This window comes from Kryptolebias marmoratus, linkage group LG3, assembly GCF_001649575.2.
Source record: "Kryptolebias marmoratus isolate JLee-2015 linkage group LG3, ASM164957v2, whole genome shotgun sequence".
NCBI lineage: Eukaryota > Metazoa > Chordata > Actinopteri > Cyprinodontiformes > Rivulidae > Kryptolebias > Kryptolebias marmoratus.
In genome coordinates this window covers 14,688,441-14,705,207 of record NC_051432.1, presented here as the reverse complement: position 1 = coordinate 14,705,207, position 16,767 = coordinate 14,688,441, and the positions used below count along the sequence as shown (strand labels likewise).

At 40.7% G+C, this 16,767-nt stretch overlaps 1 protein-coding gene across 5 annotated transcripts in view; it reads left to right on the top strand.

Moving 5' to 3' along the window:
• lrba (LPS responsive beige-like anchor protein) overlaps positions 1-16,767 on the top strand; it is a 174,937-nt gene that overhangs the window by 50,718 nt on the left and 107,452 nt on the right. For 3 of the 5 annotated variants that reach the window (XM_037974596.1, XM_017405811.3, XM_017405820.3), the window contains exons 26-33: positions 557-684; positions 1,259-1,366; positions 1,480-1,621; positions 1,892-2,249; positions 9,062-9,231; positions 12,043-12,127; positions 12,401-12,534; positions 13,350-13,411. In XM_037974596.1, the coding sequence (XP_037830524.1) occupies positions 557-684; positions 1,259-1,366; positions 1,480-1,621; positions 1,892-2,249; positions 9,062-9,231; positions 12,043-12,127; positions 12,401-12,534; positions 13,350-13,411 (1,187 nt within the window). The remainder of the gene's footprint in view (positions 1-556; positions 685-1,258; positions 1,367-1,479; positions 1,622-1,891; positions 2,250-9,061; positions 9,232-12,042; positions 12,128-12,400; positions 12,535-13,349; positions 13,412-16,767) is intronic. The other 2 variants (XM_037974594.1, XM_037974595.1) reach the window with 2 other exon arrangements.

Sequence of the window (16,767 nt, the reverse complement as noted above, 5' to 3'; positions counted from 1 at the left end):
TTTGTCAGTTGTCAAGCGCACACAGCAGTGGGGAGGGTGGGTGGCTGGGTGGGGGTCCGGGGAGAGGCTCCGGAGAGGAGCAGTACATTAAATTACAAATGTTGAGCATGTCACTTCTGAACCCACCTAAAGTTGTCGGGCAATAAGATATTTTTCTGCGGCGAAGGACGCGTCTTGCTGCCTACTCAGCATGTGCGCACCCCTAGCCGTGTCATTTGTTATGTGAGCTGCACACGGTGGATATGATTCAGGAGAACGCCCCTGCACTGTGACCTTGGGAGGAGAGGTGGAGCAGGGAAGAGTGAGCGGTGCTGCCAGAGTTGGCCAAAGCACTGACCTTGTCGTGGCCCCACTTTTTCTCTGTTTTTTTTTTTTCTTCTCTCTCTCAGCGGCTTCCCTTCTCGTATTTTCACTTCTCGTCTCAGATTTTCATCTCTCTCTTTTGTTGCATTTGAATCATAGAAGCACAAACGCGAAGAGTTTTACTTTAGTACACATTTCTCTGAAGTGACTCGGTTTAACATGTCACATTTATCCTTTTTTCCTCCCTCTTTAGTGTGTGCTATAGCGGTGAGGAACTGTCTGGAGTGTCAGCACGCCCAGTTTAAGCACGAAGGTTCAGCACGAAGCTTCACCGTCATGCCCAGCACTGTACTGGGAACAGCCATGTCTGCCACTGCCCAGGCAAGTAACCCAGAAATTGTCTTTAAAATATATCGTTTTAAACTTGTATAAAGTTTTCCCATTAAATTAAAAATTTTGAGATTTAAAAACAAACTCGCTCCCATTTTGCTTCTTATCCCTTCTATTACACAAATAGACAAACTTTTTTTTTTTCTTTACCATTTTTAACATTGAACCACAAGCATCCTTGTCCTTTGTCCTAGTCTCCAGCAGCAGCCAAGTGTTATTGTATTAGCTCATGTCTTATTATGTTACTGCATGCGGTGCTATTTGTTACACTAGACTAGGCCCTTTGTCATTGCCCCTTTGATTTGATACAGTGACTTCCAGTAAAGTCCTGTTGTTCTTCCCTGAACTGGGTGCATTTATAATGCAGTGGCTGTATAGAAAAGCCCTCATGTTAAAGACGTGGTCTTTGGGGGGTTAGCTTCCCTAAGTTGTTCAACTTTACCCCACACTGCCAACTTATGTTCATGGATTTATGCAATAGATATTCGGATTTCTATTACCGTGCATGTGCTGTTTAATAATACATCTCATGTGGTAATGGACTGATTTTCATGCTTGTGTACAGAGTCCTGTCGATGCAGTGACAGGTGGCATGTCTTCAGTCAGAGACTTGGACCGACTCCTTCAGGACATGGACATTAACCGCCTCAGGGCTGTTGTTTTTAGAGATATTGTGAGTGGTACAGCAAAGTCATCCATATATTGTACACAAACCGGCTCCCCTCATGTTAGATGCTTTCTGAAGAAGACACAACCAGACTGCTTAGTGTATTTTGTTTGTTTCAGGAGGACAGTAAGCAGGCTCAGTTTCTGGCTCTCGCTGTGGTCTATTTCATCTCGGTCCTCATGGTGTCCAAGTATCGGGACATATTGGAGCCCCACAATGACAAGAAACGCCCTCAGCGTTCACAGTCTTCAAGGAGCACAGGTGGAGCAATGTTTTTGTGTGTGTGTGTGTGTACTATTAGCAAAATAACTCATGAACCAATGGACAGATGTGAATAAAACTTTCATATACATATATATGTAGATAGTATAAAAAAACATCAAACACTTTTGAGAATTATTCAGTTTTCCCTTGCTGTCTTCAGTTTTAATTATCTCATGAATCTCTGGATCTGCAGAAGTGCAGCAACAAAAAAACCCTCTGACAGGACTTTATGACTCACATTTGTTAATGTTATCTGTGTCCTTTCAGACAGCAATGCCGCTTCAGGTGTAGCTGAGGTAGAAAATGGCTTCTCTCTGAGACGCTATGACTCTGGTCTTGGCGACGACCACACCTCAGCTGCGGCGAGCGAGGCGGATCTGTCATCCTCCGGCGTAACTCACGGTCCAGACGCCATCTCAGAAGCCTTGTCTACGCTGTCATCCGAGGTCAGACCCGCTCCATCTGCCGACTCAAAGGGCAAGAATGTGAAAGACATTCTGCGCAGCCTTGTCAGCGCTCAGTCTGACGATATCACAGTGGACCCCAGTCTGCTGCCACCAGCGTTTCTCGGACCTGTGGCCGATGTGGCCAAAGACTCATCCCTTCAGTTTCGCTCCTTTGATAGGTGAGAGCTAACATTTACACCAGCATACATACAGTTCAATTCTTTTCTTATTTTGCACTCCACCTTGCTCACCATGGGGAAATAAGTTGTGGGGGGGGGGGTGTCTTTTCATTGAGAGCTGACAGCTTTGTCAGTTTCTGAAAACCCGTATGATCCAAAGTTGACAGTTTTGTGCCATTTATCCCAACAATACCTGCAGGGGACTTTTGAAAGTCAGACCTTGAAGTCATCTCCGTTTGTATCCTCGGAGGAGGTCTTGGTGGATCTTTAAAAACATTTTGTAACTGAAACACTTTAAAACCGAGGAATCTTAGTGTTTTCCTTTGAACTTCCACTGTTCATTCTGTTTGCTGTCAACACACCTCCTCATCCTCAGCAAAATGCTTTATGAAGAGCGTGCTTAGGAAGAGCAGGAGTCCCGTCTGTGATGAAGAGGCAAAAACACCAAGCTCAAAGGAAGCTGTTTGTTTTCACGTTACTACTGATGTTTAACAGCTCTTTTTTATCTTGCCGCTTGTCTCGCCCCGTCTTAACATTCGCAAAGCATCTCCCCCTTTTCCTGAAAAGAGAAAAAAAAAAATTTGCATTACTTCTGATGGTGCGGGGGGAACAGTGAGGAGTAAGGCTTCAAAGACAGCAGGGTACTGAAGTCGCAGACGAACCCAGGTGAGAGCAGATGGTTATTGGTCTGGTTTCTATTTAGAAGCATTGATTCTCAGACGCGTTACTCACGGCAGAGAGACTAGGTTTTGGGTAAACAGGGAGGAAGAAGCGAGATAGAAGAAGGCTGTTAAGGGAGAGATAGGTGTCAAGACAAAATTCTCATTTTGTGAAGAAAACATTGCTGCGTTTTTCTTTGTCTCTCTCACAAAACCCAGTCGGTGTGCCGGCCGCCGACTGTGGGAATTCCACGGTGTTCCTGTGATCGCGTGCCTTTATCTGAGGAATGCTTTGTCAGGTCTCAGGGCGCTCCTCATATCAGAGGGATTAGACTGGCTCCTGTCCGCTGAGCACACTCGGTGGGAAGAGAGGACAGCAGGAGAGCTGGAGAACGTAGACTAACAGCTCACTCCGTGTGTATGGGAGCCTCTTCATGCAGAGAGCAAACGTTACCTCTGCTTCGTTTTACAGAAGGAAATGAAAGCTGCTCCCAGGGTGTTTCACCTGCACAGGATAATTGACAATCTACTTTTTTTTGGTTTAATTTTCATACTTAAGACAGTGCAAGGCAGTGTCTTCTTCAAATTTAGTTTACTACAAAAAACTGAGCAATTTAGGTTTTAAAAACATCCATCAGACTGATGTAAATACAGCCTTTTTAAGATTTTATTTGTGAATTAAAGGCTTGTTTATGATCTTATTCATGTCCCTTTTAAATATTTGAACAAAATATATTAACACTGCTTAAGTCAGCTAATCCAGCTAAAGGCTTTGACATTAATTTTGTCACCTAATGTTACTTCAGAGATGTTCTTTGCCATTAGATGTACATCTACAACCGATTGAAGGTGGCTGCTACAGCTAATTGACCCTAGCAGGCACAAAAGTGGCTATAACTCAGTCAATTTTACAGATATGTAACTAAATTTTGATGTGGTATTAGCTGAGAGCCATCCCCAATATATACTCTGAGTGCTAACACATGGTGCAATGTCTTAGTTTAAAACTTTGACATAAAAGGCAGCGGGCAATACTAATTTCTTGAAGCAATGCGATTTGTATTTATTTGTTTCTTGGGATATGGTCCGGAGATGGCTGCATACAGCCAACAGGCAGAGTTGTCTGAAAAGCTCTGTGTTGTAAAATCACTATATTCACTGTATGTTAGAGGTTGACTGATATGAGGTTTATTTATTTATTTTTATGTCCGATGCTAATCTTTCATAGTCAAGGCAGCTGATAGCTGATATAAAACGCCATTATTATTATTATTTTTTTTGGCCAATATGGATTTTTTTATTTACAAATAATGAGCAATAATTTCTTAACTTAAATGAATGTATTTTTAACAACCCTCAGAAGATCTTATACACTTAAAAAAAATATGCAGAAGAACATTCTCACTTAAATATAAGTAAGAAATGTCCATTATGGGCTGATTAAATTGGTCAGTCAATTAATTGGTCTGCCTCTAATTTACATGCTGTTGTATGCTATCCCTTCATATGTATTTGGCGCTCTGGTAAAGGCAGTGCAATATCATCTCTCATTAAACTGTCTTTATTTTTTTAACTGTGAGATCTGCTTAATAATCTCATAAATCCAGTCTGTCGTTACATTTCATAGAAAAATTAAAATATTCAGAAATATCTATCTTTAAAGAGGATAATGCACAAAATGTTTTTTTTCTTAGCTTCATCACTGGTCCAGCCAGATTCAAACCGATGTACGTTTTCTGACAGCTAATAAAATTAGTTTTGATTATAATTTAGTGATAAAATGTTAAGTGTTTCAGCACCTATTCAAAGTCCTTTTTCTGCTAAGATTTCTGAAGTTTCACACTTGTCAAGTCTCACTGCTGTGGTGCCACGTTATTTTGATGTTACACTGTCAAAACCGCTCTAGCCTCAGTGTAATTTGTTGTCTAAAATTTGTTCTCAGTTTACAGCTCTTTAATAAACAGACTGCCTCTCATCTTCCGCACTTACCAGTTACCTTATGACACGTGTAGATAAATTCCAATAGTGTTTATTATGTAGATGCAATAACTCTATCAGTGCTCAGCATCTCCCACTAACCACTAAGTCTTCCAGTGACACCAGTCCGAGCCAGAGCTGACATTCTACACTGACATCTCCTGTCAAAACATGGCAACTTTCAGCCTGCGCAGAGGGCTGGATTTATGAGAGCGATGCATGAAAAACGCAGGGATCTCCCAGATAAAAACTGGGGGTGGGTCACAGGGGTGAAGTATCCAAACTGATTTATTTACAAGCGGAGATCTGCTGGGTTTCTCCCATGCATTTCTCAGCTATGCCCCTGTTATGACAGCCAGTCTGCAAATATTTGCTGACATTAACCAGAGCTAAACAGTGTCATTGTACATGTCTGTGATTTAGACGAGATGGTTCAGCGGAATATGCGAGTGTTGGACACTAGGATATACATGGCGCGGTTGTTTGCATTCCTGATAACAGCCTCGGCGTGCGTGCACGAGCTGACGTGCAGATGAGCTGTGTTGTTGGTGAAATGTTGGTAGTGTGATGCTGATAGGAAAACTTTTGGTTGAGGTTTTGTACTCATCTTTCCTATTACTGTTTAAACAACATTCATGGTGTTTTTATCTTTTATGGCATCTTTAAGTTTCATATCCATAGACACAATCGATATAGTAATAATTAAAAAAAAATAATTCAGTCATAGAAATACAGATAATCTCATAAACGTCAACACATTACCAGTTATCAATTTGATCACAAAATTTGACCACAGATTTCTGCTCACTACTTCATGTAGTGAGCAAAAATCTGTGGCAACCAAAACATTTGTGCAGAATTTTTTATTTTTTTCTGCAAAAGGTTCTTTGCAAATCCATTTTTTTGTTTGGGGTCTTATTCATATTTAAAAACTACAAAACATGCAAATACTGTTTTAAAAAAAATCAAGTCTGATTATTTTCATCTACATGGAGTATAATAATTTTCACAGTCATTCAAATGGACATGGAAAAAGATGGAATTTGCTACTTTTTTGGTTGTTTGTTTTGTTTGACCTGGCATTGGGTTTTGCATCCCAGTCATGCCGCTCATAAATCTATGGCGCCATTGAAGTTCTTCTTCATCTGCAGCTAAATGTTGTCTTTTAATGTTGGGACTTTAACTGTACATCTGGCAGTTTTGTCGCCAATGTGTGGTCAGTCATAAAAATGTGAACTTTTTATATGTATAGAGTTACATAAAGCAAGTGTTAAGAGCGCTAAAGTGTGCTGCAGAGCACATGCATACACATCAGACATGTTGTTACTGCTTCACACTGTTGTGTTACCTGAAATAGCAGAGATTATTGGAATCGCAGCGTTGACGGCACTTATCCACTGTGGGTTGAGGGCTTTAAATAATTCAGCCTCAGCTAGGCATACGTACTCGTTGCTCTGGGCTCCTGTTTGTGGGTTGAGTGGGGCCGCTCACGGCTGATTAATCGACTGGGGCGGCCCACTCATGATAAGTGTGGCTAATGACCTGCTGAATAATTCACAGGGCCTTTGCTGCTGAGCAGATGGAAGGCCAAACACATATACAAACTTGTTCATGAGCCCGCTCCTACATGCTCATGTGCATGTATTAGAATATTTCTGGGCACAGCCACACACACACACACACTTCTAGCCTCCAGACACCAGGGGTCCTCTATCTCTCCTTCCTTCTTTACTGCTGTTGACACCCAGGATGCTTCACGTCAGCGCCGCCCTTGCTCCCTGATACCGCCATCCAGTTCCCTCACTATCCAAACAGAAAGTTCCAAGATACTTTTATCTCCACTATTACTGGTTATGAATACAAATTTAATTCTGTTTTTTTTGTTACATGTGTGTTTTATGTATGCAAATGGGAGCAGCTTGGTACAATATTTTGTGTCAAACACCACTTCCAAGCCTCTTGAATCATTCAGCATACCTGGTATTTTCAGCTGAAGAAAGCCCAGCTTGAGGTGCAACATGCATGGCTACTTTTAGAAAATCTGATCAACTGCCTTAAATCAACGGAGCACAACCTTTGATGCAGCAGCCAGAGATCTGTCCGCGCCACGGGAGGACTTGATCCATATATCCTATTATGTCAATATGCACACATGCAGCAACTCTGGTTGTGGAGCAGGAATGCATGTAAGCTCCTGTACCACTTCTTTTATACTCAGACTCTGTGCGTTTGATGTCTTTGAGCGTATCTTTGTGAGCCTGGGTTGGTTTTGTGTTTCTGAGAGGTAGCAGTAGTCTGTGATTAGACCCTGCTTTCCTTGTGTCAGCACTGATAAGCAAGGCCAGGCTCTCTTTGATATGGCCAGTGGTCTGTCAGAGCCCTGGTTTAAACTGACAGCTTATCTGCATGCTGCTCTCCTCCCATCTTCTGTTCATCGGATGGGAATTGAGCGCCACTCACTCGTACCACAACACTTCTTTTGACTTTACAGACGGGGCCTCTTAAGAGACAAAATTACTGTTTCCAAGATAAGCTACTTGTACAAATGTAAACTGGCTCACAGAGATTTTTTTCCTCCTCACACTGGTAAATAATATTTTAGGTAGCTCTGAAGCCTACCTTTTTAAAATTAAATTAGAATGAGTATGATCAATAATGATCCTGTCATTTTAGTAATCCACTGTCAAGTTCATGTAATTGTAAAATAGTGGGGTTTTCATTTGATTTAAAACCTACCTTTAAAATGAATAAGAAGGTTCTTTAATAGCCATGTGTGATTCTATGACCAAATTTCCTCAAATTTCCCTTAAGTAATCACAAATACAATGTAATATTTCATGTCAGAGATTTCATAAACACTATCATATTGGTCTGTTTGGGGCATTTGGCTGGAGCCATTTCCTTGTAATGGCTTTTTGAGCCACTCTACTAAAAATTCCAGAAAGATATTTTGAAACATTCTTAATGAATGCTGAATAAAAGAAGCCAAAAAAAGTTCCTTCCAGTTAAAGGTAACATTTACTTTAAATGAAGTAGGCAGTTCTGCATTAATGGCATGCCAATAGGACGTTGAGCAACAAATTCTAATGATTGGAACATGAACTTTTTCAGCCAAATGTTTCTGTGGCAGAGCTTGTTATGCTCCATTGAAAGTAACAATATTTTGACCACCATTCATCTGAAATATAACTGTATTCTTTTTCCCCGTTTAGTGTAAGAGTTTTTAAAGAAGACTGGCAAGAACATGGTGGGCTGCATCGACAGTTTAGTGAATTCTAATATGATTAATAAATACTGAGCTCTGGAGCATAAAAAGACCAGGGCATTCCGGTGAAAACCTTAAACAGCTTAGGATTTGAAGAATACATAAGCTGTGAAACGCAGATTCTTTCTGATTCTATCGAAATCCATAGCTTTTAATGATACTGGATCACTACTGATCACTGAAGCAGCTAGAGAAACTAGAAGCTCTCAGGGCTGCAAAATGAGTGAAATGTTGCCAAGCTGATTGGTTGGTGCTTCACAGTATAGATGACCAGTTATCCATAACATATTCAGAAGACGGCAAACAAACCAAAAGGAGTTTTCGAACGGTAAAAGAAGTGGGCCGATATGCAGTGGCTGACTCAGTCACTCGATCTTGAGCACTCGAGCTTCAGATTCCTGCAGAAAATAAAAATAAATGTTGAAAGGACTCCGAATAAACAAATGAAGACAGCAGCTGGAAGATGACCCAACATCTCAAAAAAATTGTAAATATGGAATGGTTTCAGATATAATTTAAAAACAAAACAAAAAAACCCACTTTTTTAAAATTAAATTTTTATTATTTCATTTAAGCCTCAAAATAAAGTTTAGTACAAACCTTAAGCCCATATTCAGCAAGTAATTGGAAATGCATTAAAAACTTTTTTTTTTTTTCTCCAGTGGTCATTCTTGTTCATATAAGACAAGTGGTCTTTTAGTTTTTTTTTCTTTGGCAAAATGAATATATTAAGACTAAGATATAATCAAGAATATTATTTTTGTCATTCTACCCCCCTGAAGTGTAACAAAACGGTGACAGAGTTGTTGTTGTTCCAGTCAGACTGTCCATCAAGCTGGCTGTAAGAAAAAAAAAAATACAAAGTTACCTCCCAGCTATTCTGCTAACAATTTTGTTTCTTCTTTCTGCAGAAGTGTTGTCGTTGGACCCAAGAAAGCGGGTGGGATGCCACCTCAAGTCCCCCCCGCCCCTGTCCAGGCGGCCTTTGCTGCTGCGGCGTCTGCCGGGACGCCAGTCGACAGCGTCGCTGTCGTTACTCCCGATGACGCCTCTCAAACGGCCTCTGCAGACTCCGCTGCTTGTGAGCGCTCTCTCTCTCTCTCACACACACACACACACGCAAACAGCATTAATACAAGAATAGAGTTATGGTAGTATCACAGCAGTGTTTCAGTGAAGGCAGTGTCTGGATGTGTCCTCTGAAGAAAAAGTCAATATTTATTTAGAGACTCCACTCCTCTGTGCGCCTGGTACAACAATATTGTTTGAACAGCGTAATCCACTTAAGACGAGAGAGGTCAGCATAAAATACAGGGGTGACGCTAAATTACTCGTAATTGATATACAAGATATAGTCTGGTTTGGGAAAATATTGTAAAGGCAGTTTTCAGAAATGTTGTAATCAGTATAATTTGGCATTCAGACATGTAGTGATGTAGGCTTTAAAGAGAAGAGAAATTGTACCGATTTAACCAAATCCAACCAGCAAATCAGCAATTCTGAACAGTTCACAAGATCCTGATATGCTTCTTTTATCAGGTACATGGTTTCTGTGAAAAGTTATAAAAAGTCTTGAATTTTATTATTTTCAGTTTTAGGTCCTAAATAAGTCTTGTTTATGTTTTAAAATGAATCTAATTACAATGTAAATTTATACGGTCGTTCAGTTGTTCTTTCTTCTGTTTTGCACTGTTGAAATTCATTCGTTGTGTTGTAGTTTTGTCTAGATTTCAGATGTTATGCTGTAACTAAACTAAAAGTCCCATCCTGCAGCAGCTCTGTTGGAGGGATTTTACTTACAGAAGTTCAGACTTCCCCGCAAAAGAATCCAGTTGCTCTGCTCTTTAAACTGGTTGGCTGTAGTTTTTGAATGATTTAGATTAAATTTGAATGAAAGGAAATTAAATTTGTTACTTTAAAAGACAATTTTTTATTTATTTTTTTAACAAAGACTTTTTTGTCATTTGTAAGTCTTACATTTTGAATTAAATTGGTCTTTAAAAGGTCTTAAAAAGTCTTAAATTTAACTGTCTGAAGCTTGAAGGGACCCTGAAGCAGTAGTTTAACCTTTTTTTATTATAAATAAACAGTTTAAAATAGTTTCTTTTTTGATGTTAGTTGTATTTTACAGGAATAGATTTGACATTATTAGTAGCATGTATGATTTGAGGAGAGTGTTCATCTTTGTATGTCACACCTACGTTAAAATAATGCTACATTTCCCAGCATCCATCTGGTACTTTGAGTCGGCGCTGAGTAAATATGCTTTGTGAGTGTGTGTGTTTTAGTGGGGCAGTGGGAGGACGGACGGAGACGTTCATTTACTCCTCTTTGTTTGAAGGAGCTACTTCAGCTCGAGAGGGATGCTCTCACTGGGTCCACATGGCGCTGTTTAACACCTTCCATGCGCACACATGCGCACACATTCCAGCGCACATTACACTGTCTGTCACTCCTGAAGAGTTATTCCTGCTCAGAGACTGTCCCGGCTGGAAAAACAAGACTGCTGAAGCACCAGAGGAATCCCCCTCCTCCATATTCAGCTGGGCATTAGCTTATTTATGAGCCACATGGAGCAGAATTTACTGCCAGATCAATCACATGCGGACATTGTATCTCGTGTGCCTCCGTCTTCAGAATTGAGTCATAAAGCACCTTTTAGGTGGATAATGAAACAGTCACAAAAACAGCCCAGAGGGGTAAATTGGAATGTAATGATTTAATGAGGGGAAAAAAATAGTTTCAAATCATTTTACGTTTAAACACCGAGGTTAACCCTAAAATATATTTTACTCATAAGTACTTAAAGTGATACTGCAGATTTTTTTAAAAAAGTGGAGTTCTATAGAAAGTTTGATCACTTAATGTCTTACCTGTTGTAGATAGCTCTTTAACAACTTCAGCTTGGAAAAACAGATTTGTTCTGACCAGATTTTTAAGCAAATGGCTATTCCAAGTGGTGCTACTGTCCTAAAACAAGTCCAGTCTCAAACATTCACAGCCATTTGTGAGAATGCCAGCTGTAGCACGTCTGGTCCAGCATGGGGTACTTCCTGAAAGAATATTTCAGATAGATATTTGAACTGATGGAAGTGTAAAGGTTTCAAAAATAATGTTCTTGTGCGCTGCTGTAAATTTTTTAAGATTGGAATTGTCCTAAAAGGACAGTCCAATCAACTTTGAAGTGAATCTCTGTCAAATACCTATCAATCAGGGCCTTGTTTGGCTAGCCATTAGCCTACCCTGGACACTTTTGTCTCTTTCTCTATCCTCTGTGCTTTAGGGCTGACATTTGATAACTATTTGACAGAACATCACTTCATAGTTGACTGGACTAGCCCTCTAAGACAGCAAGTCACTTTGGTCTTGGCCCTGCTCAAATTAGCCCTTAAATTAAGCCATATTTCTCCAAACTAAGGTTGCTCAAAGAGCTTTCTACAACAGGTGAGATATAAATTTTTCATAACTTTTCCTCAGATCCTCACTTTAAAAGAACTGAACTATCATACTTATTGTAATGGTTTGAGTGGAATTCACATTTAAAATGTTTCCATCATTAATTGACAAAAAATGAAATCTTATCCAAAGGTATTTATTTATTACAAAAAACATTGACTAATATTAATTTAATAATAATTCAACCAGCTCAGAAGAACACCTGTTACTTCAACACAAAATTATACTTTTTCTCCTACTTAATCTTTTCAGACATACATTTCAGAATTCTCCACGTTAAAATAAACTTCACAGTTGCCTCACAATAGACACATTTCCAAACAGGTTAATGGTGCAACCTGGGTTTGTGTATTGCATCCCTGTGTGTGAGTGTGTGGGTGTGCGTTCTTGTCCGACATCCAGACTAATAACAGAGTTCTTTGGTTTCTCCCTGCAGCAGGCGGCCAGGTTCCAGCCAGCACCAGCCTGCCATCTGTCCCCCCACTCTCCCCTGTGACCCAGAACACCGCCCCCAATATGAGGTGATTCATCTTCTTTTTTTTTTTCTCTCTTCCCTTGCTGCTGCATGCACATGCACCATCAGCTGTTTATGCACACGAGCATACTCAGTTATGCATAATTTTACTGATTATTGCCTCTTGTCCTAATTTGTTTTCCCCTCCATAATAAAACCAGATATGAAGACCATGTTGCATTTTGAAAATGTGCTTTGAATTGTCATTGATGTACTTCAGAGGTGCAGATAATTTAATTCTGCTCAACCTGCGCTCTGTGTCTGTTCACTGTTTGTTCAGTATCTCAGAGCGTCTGGAACATGCGCTCGAAAAGGCCGCTCCTCTGCTGAGGGAGATCTTTGTTGACTTCGCCCCCTTTCTCTCTCGCACCCTGCTGGGCAGCCACGGACAGGAGCTGCTGATTGAGGGCACCAGTGAGTACAAAAATAATGGGAGAAAAAAAAAAAAATCAATCGAGATAGCCTTTTTTTTTTTTTTCTTTTTCAAAGGTCACAGCATTATTTCACTGCAACCTAACAAACCTCAAATGATGGCAGTGCCTCGTTATTTAAATGCCCTAACATTTCCAGACTGTTAATCCAATAGCGGGATGAGTTGCAGAAGACCGAGAGCGGGGTATTTGTGCTGAAGGTTTCCAGGGGCCCAGGTCAGAGGCCAGGCCACTAATAGCAGTGTTTGGGATGTCTGCTGCCACCAAGCAAAATGGAAAGTTGATTGATAGCTGCAGTGGGGTGGGGGGGTCCAGGGGCTGTTGAGAAGGCATCGGAGGCTGTGTGTATGTGCATGTATGGGCTTCTTTTTTTAATGTAATAGCACATGTGTCCATGTCCTTTAAAGAGCAGCTGAGAGACCGACCAAAGGCTTCTCTGCCTTTTCCCCTTCTGTGCCTCTGCAGCGGACACTCCGATGGCCCCCTGCCCTCTAAAAGCCCAGGGCTTGCCATTAGGGATCAATGAGACATATGCTGGCCAAGTCAGGCCTGTAATACAAGGCCCAAATATGTATTAGTTTACAGTAACATCATGTCGACTCATTAGGCCCATCAATACTATCTGTTCCTCTGCAGATGGCGCAAGGTTAGATAATCCCTGTGTGTTGGTGTAAGTTTGAGTGTGTGCATGTGTTTCCACAAGTGTCCAGCAAGCTGTTGGAAGTAAAACACACACAGGGATTAATTTATCAGATACACATTTTGTCTTCCCCCATCCTTTTTTTTGTGATTCTCCAGGTCTGGTGTGTATGAAGTCCAGCAACTCGGTGGTGGAGCTCGTCATGCTTCTGTGTTCTCAGGCAAGTCTGGCATCTTTATCTTTTCCTACTTCTGTTTGGGGCTTCTTTATCGGTCTGATTTATCAGTTTCACCTTGAACTGCAGTAAATTTGTGCAGCCTTATCTCTCCCTCCACCCTGCCTCGTCCACTTCTCCACATTCACCCTTCACCTACAGCGAGAGCCGAAAACCTGAGGAAACGGCATCTTCATCCACAAATATTGGCTTGAGGGTCAAGAGTGGCCGACCTGTCCGTGTCACCTCTGACCCGAGTGACGGCCCTTGTGGCCTGGACCAAACTGATGAGGAGGGATGATGTAGATTTGATGGTGCTTTGCATTGATTTCTCCTCTCTCCTCCATTGTCTTGTGGGTGTTTTGTTGCCAAGTTTATTTAGCTCCTGCCTTATTCATGAATACTAATTCAGGGATCATAAGCAGACGTGGGTAGATCAATGATCAGGGTTGTCAATAGATCACTCCAGGAAGGCTGCTTACCATTAAAAGATACTACTGGAGGCTTTCTACTGCATGAAAACCACATAAAATATGTACTTTTAGATCTGCTTGTGAATATGAAGCCTTTTTTCTTTCATTCATTATTCAGTTGCACTTGTGTTCTCTCTCAGTGACAAGGACAACAGATAATAACACCCCTCTGGCCTTGTTTTGTGTTGCATTTAAAACACGGTTTTCCAGTAATACAAAAAGCGTATCTGATTAATGACACCCCTCTCACCACTTCTCTCTGCTTTTTTTTTATCAGCTTGATTTCCTAAAGAAAAAATGCTCGTCATATCTTTCTGCCTCCTTTTACCTCCCCATATATTGTGTGGTTTTCATTATTCATTTCAGTTTTTTTTTTTTTCTTTTTAAAAGGTAATGCAGCCAGATTACACATCTGTTTGGATGTCGTTGGCCTTAAGATTTGGGCTAGTGGGACTGAGAAAGGGAATGTGAGCCCCGTTACGTCCGGAGCCGAAGAAATGGCAGAAGTGAAAGCAAGACAGAAAAGCACAGAGAGGAGAATGACAGGCACTAATGCACCTATTTGTCATATCTGTCAGGGTGTTGTTTAATGCTAATCTAATCAAAGGCAGAATCTCTGTGATTGCTCCGCTGCACAGCTCATGCCTCGCTTCCCCCTTTGGTCCATAGCCCAAGCTATTTCTTCCTTTTCTCAGAGCGTCAAGCCACACACACACACACACACACACACACACACACACACACACACACACACACACACATGCTTTTTAAGTGAGAGGACCAGGGATTGGCCAGTGTAGTGTTGATTGCTTCAATAAATCATCCAACCAAATTCTCTCACAGCTAATGCAAATGTAATTTTATTGTTGTGTAAAGGAGGGGAGGAGGGAGGGAGAAAGGTGGGAATGATATGCTGCCTCTCACCAGGGAAAAGAGGAAAACAGGGACAGACTTTCCTCCAGGCTAAATTACAATGTGTAATTATTTGTGTGTTTGTTCTCCATGTGAGGCAGTGAGAGTGAGCCCGTACCATGATGGATGACGTTATTTAGTGGAGTTTCTCGGGCCCTCTGGCACAGGAAGAGCTCAATTCTCACACAGGAAGTGCCTTTGTAGTCATCTTGTGACTTTTTCCTGCCTTCAAGCTAACTGGTGAATGAAGTAGATGGAGATGATTTTGATGGATTCTTTTTTTTTTTCCTCCTCTCTCTCTCTCTCTCTCTCTCTCCGTCTTCCCACCCCCCACACCTTCATCAGAGATGTGATGCGATACCATCTCTGTGAAATTTTAATTAATTTCCCAAGCTTTGAGATGGAGTGGAGCCAGGGTTAAGGGTCAAGAGGCAAGGGACCCCAGAGCAGTTTTTAATCAGGGATCCTATGAAAGTTGCATTGGCAGCCACATCAGCTTGGCATTGAGGCGGGGATTGTAAACCACTGTTTGATAGTGCCTCTTTTCGAAGTGACTACAACAGTTCTCCCAATTAAAGGACCATTTTGATCAGACATTAACTGTTGGGGTGGCGTGCTGCCTTGTTCTCATCTGTAATATTGATCCTTGTCGACTGCTGAATATACAAAGTGAGGATTAATGATCACAAACTGTAGTTCTTAAAGAGTAACGAGAGAGAGCTAAGGCTTTCAGGTGTCTGCTTCTGCATTGTTGTTAACTACTGTTTTTACATTCTTGGTTGATGTCAAAATAATTTAAGAAGATCCACTTTATCTTACTAAACAAAGCAAAACCCATTACATGTCTACATTTTTTAAACAAATAAAAGCAGTGTATAAAACATCTTTTTAATTTAATATCAATTGTTATATTCAATTCCAATTGGGTCACTTGTTTCAGCTTTGCCCTGTTTGAAATTAGAAATATGACCTGACATTCTTCACATGAAACAAACCTTATTATAACTAATTCAGTGTGTGTGGAATGAGAATTAGTCTGAGTGGGACACTTTATCATTATAGTCATTTGGCGAACTCAATTTGATGATTTTTAAGTAGGCAAGATATTAGTTTAAGGTTGATATAAAGAGATATTGTGCTTTCCAAACTTTTTCATCTCAATATCCTTTACAAAGGGGATGGTATTTCTCTCATAGGCCACATGAACTGTTTGTGTGTTAGAAAGCATTTCCTCCCTCTTTCCTTACCTTTGACTGCCTCAGATAGTTTCACTCTGTCTCCTACACTTTTTCCCCCTGTGGCATATTTATGATCAGAATGCTGTTTCCTTGATGCACTCCTAGAATTCCCTTCTCCCAGATACATGTGATTAATCAGCAATACATTGGGACAAGAGAAAGGTGTTTCACTGGTGCTTGCTGCCATCCATCCAGAGTTTTGAGAAATTATCTCATTGGATACCGGATGGTGTTCGTTGTGCAGAGGCCCCATAAATCTTCTCAGTAGCTGCTTTTGTGTCCTGTAGATCAGCCATTATTGTCCAGCCCTTCTGTCAGCCCATCCATCCTTCTGCCATTTATCAGAGCTGCATCCTGTAAGTGGAGTGGAAGGCACAGAGAGGGACAGCGATGTCAGGTGGAAGAACGCTGGTTCTGTTGTGGTCAAAGACCGAGTACACAGAACAAAACGGACAGCAAAAACCTTTTGACTAGTTTAATTAGATCTTAAGAAATTCCTTGTGATTTTTGTCCAAACCTTGAACAAGCATCTTTAAAAAAAATTTAATTCTGATTTTGTGGTACTTTGCCATGCTTACAGAGCATTTTGGTGTTACTGATGTTAAGATTTTAAGAAATTACAGGGATATAATGAACAAGTTGGTCAAGGCAGTGGGTTTTTTTGTGTTCTGTAAAGCCATAAAATAATCCCAATTTATCATTTCTGAATAGTGAGACAACAAAACCACTTTTATAACCC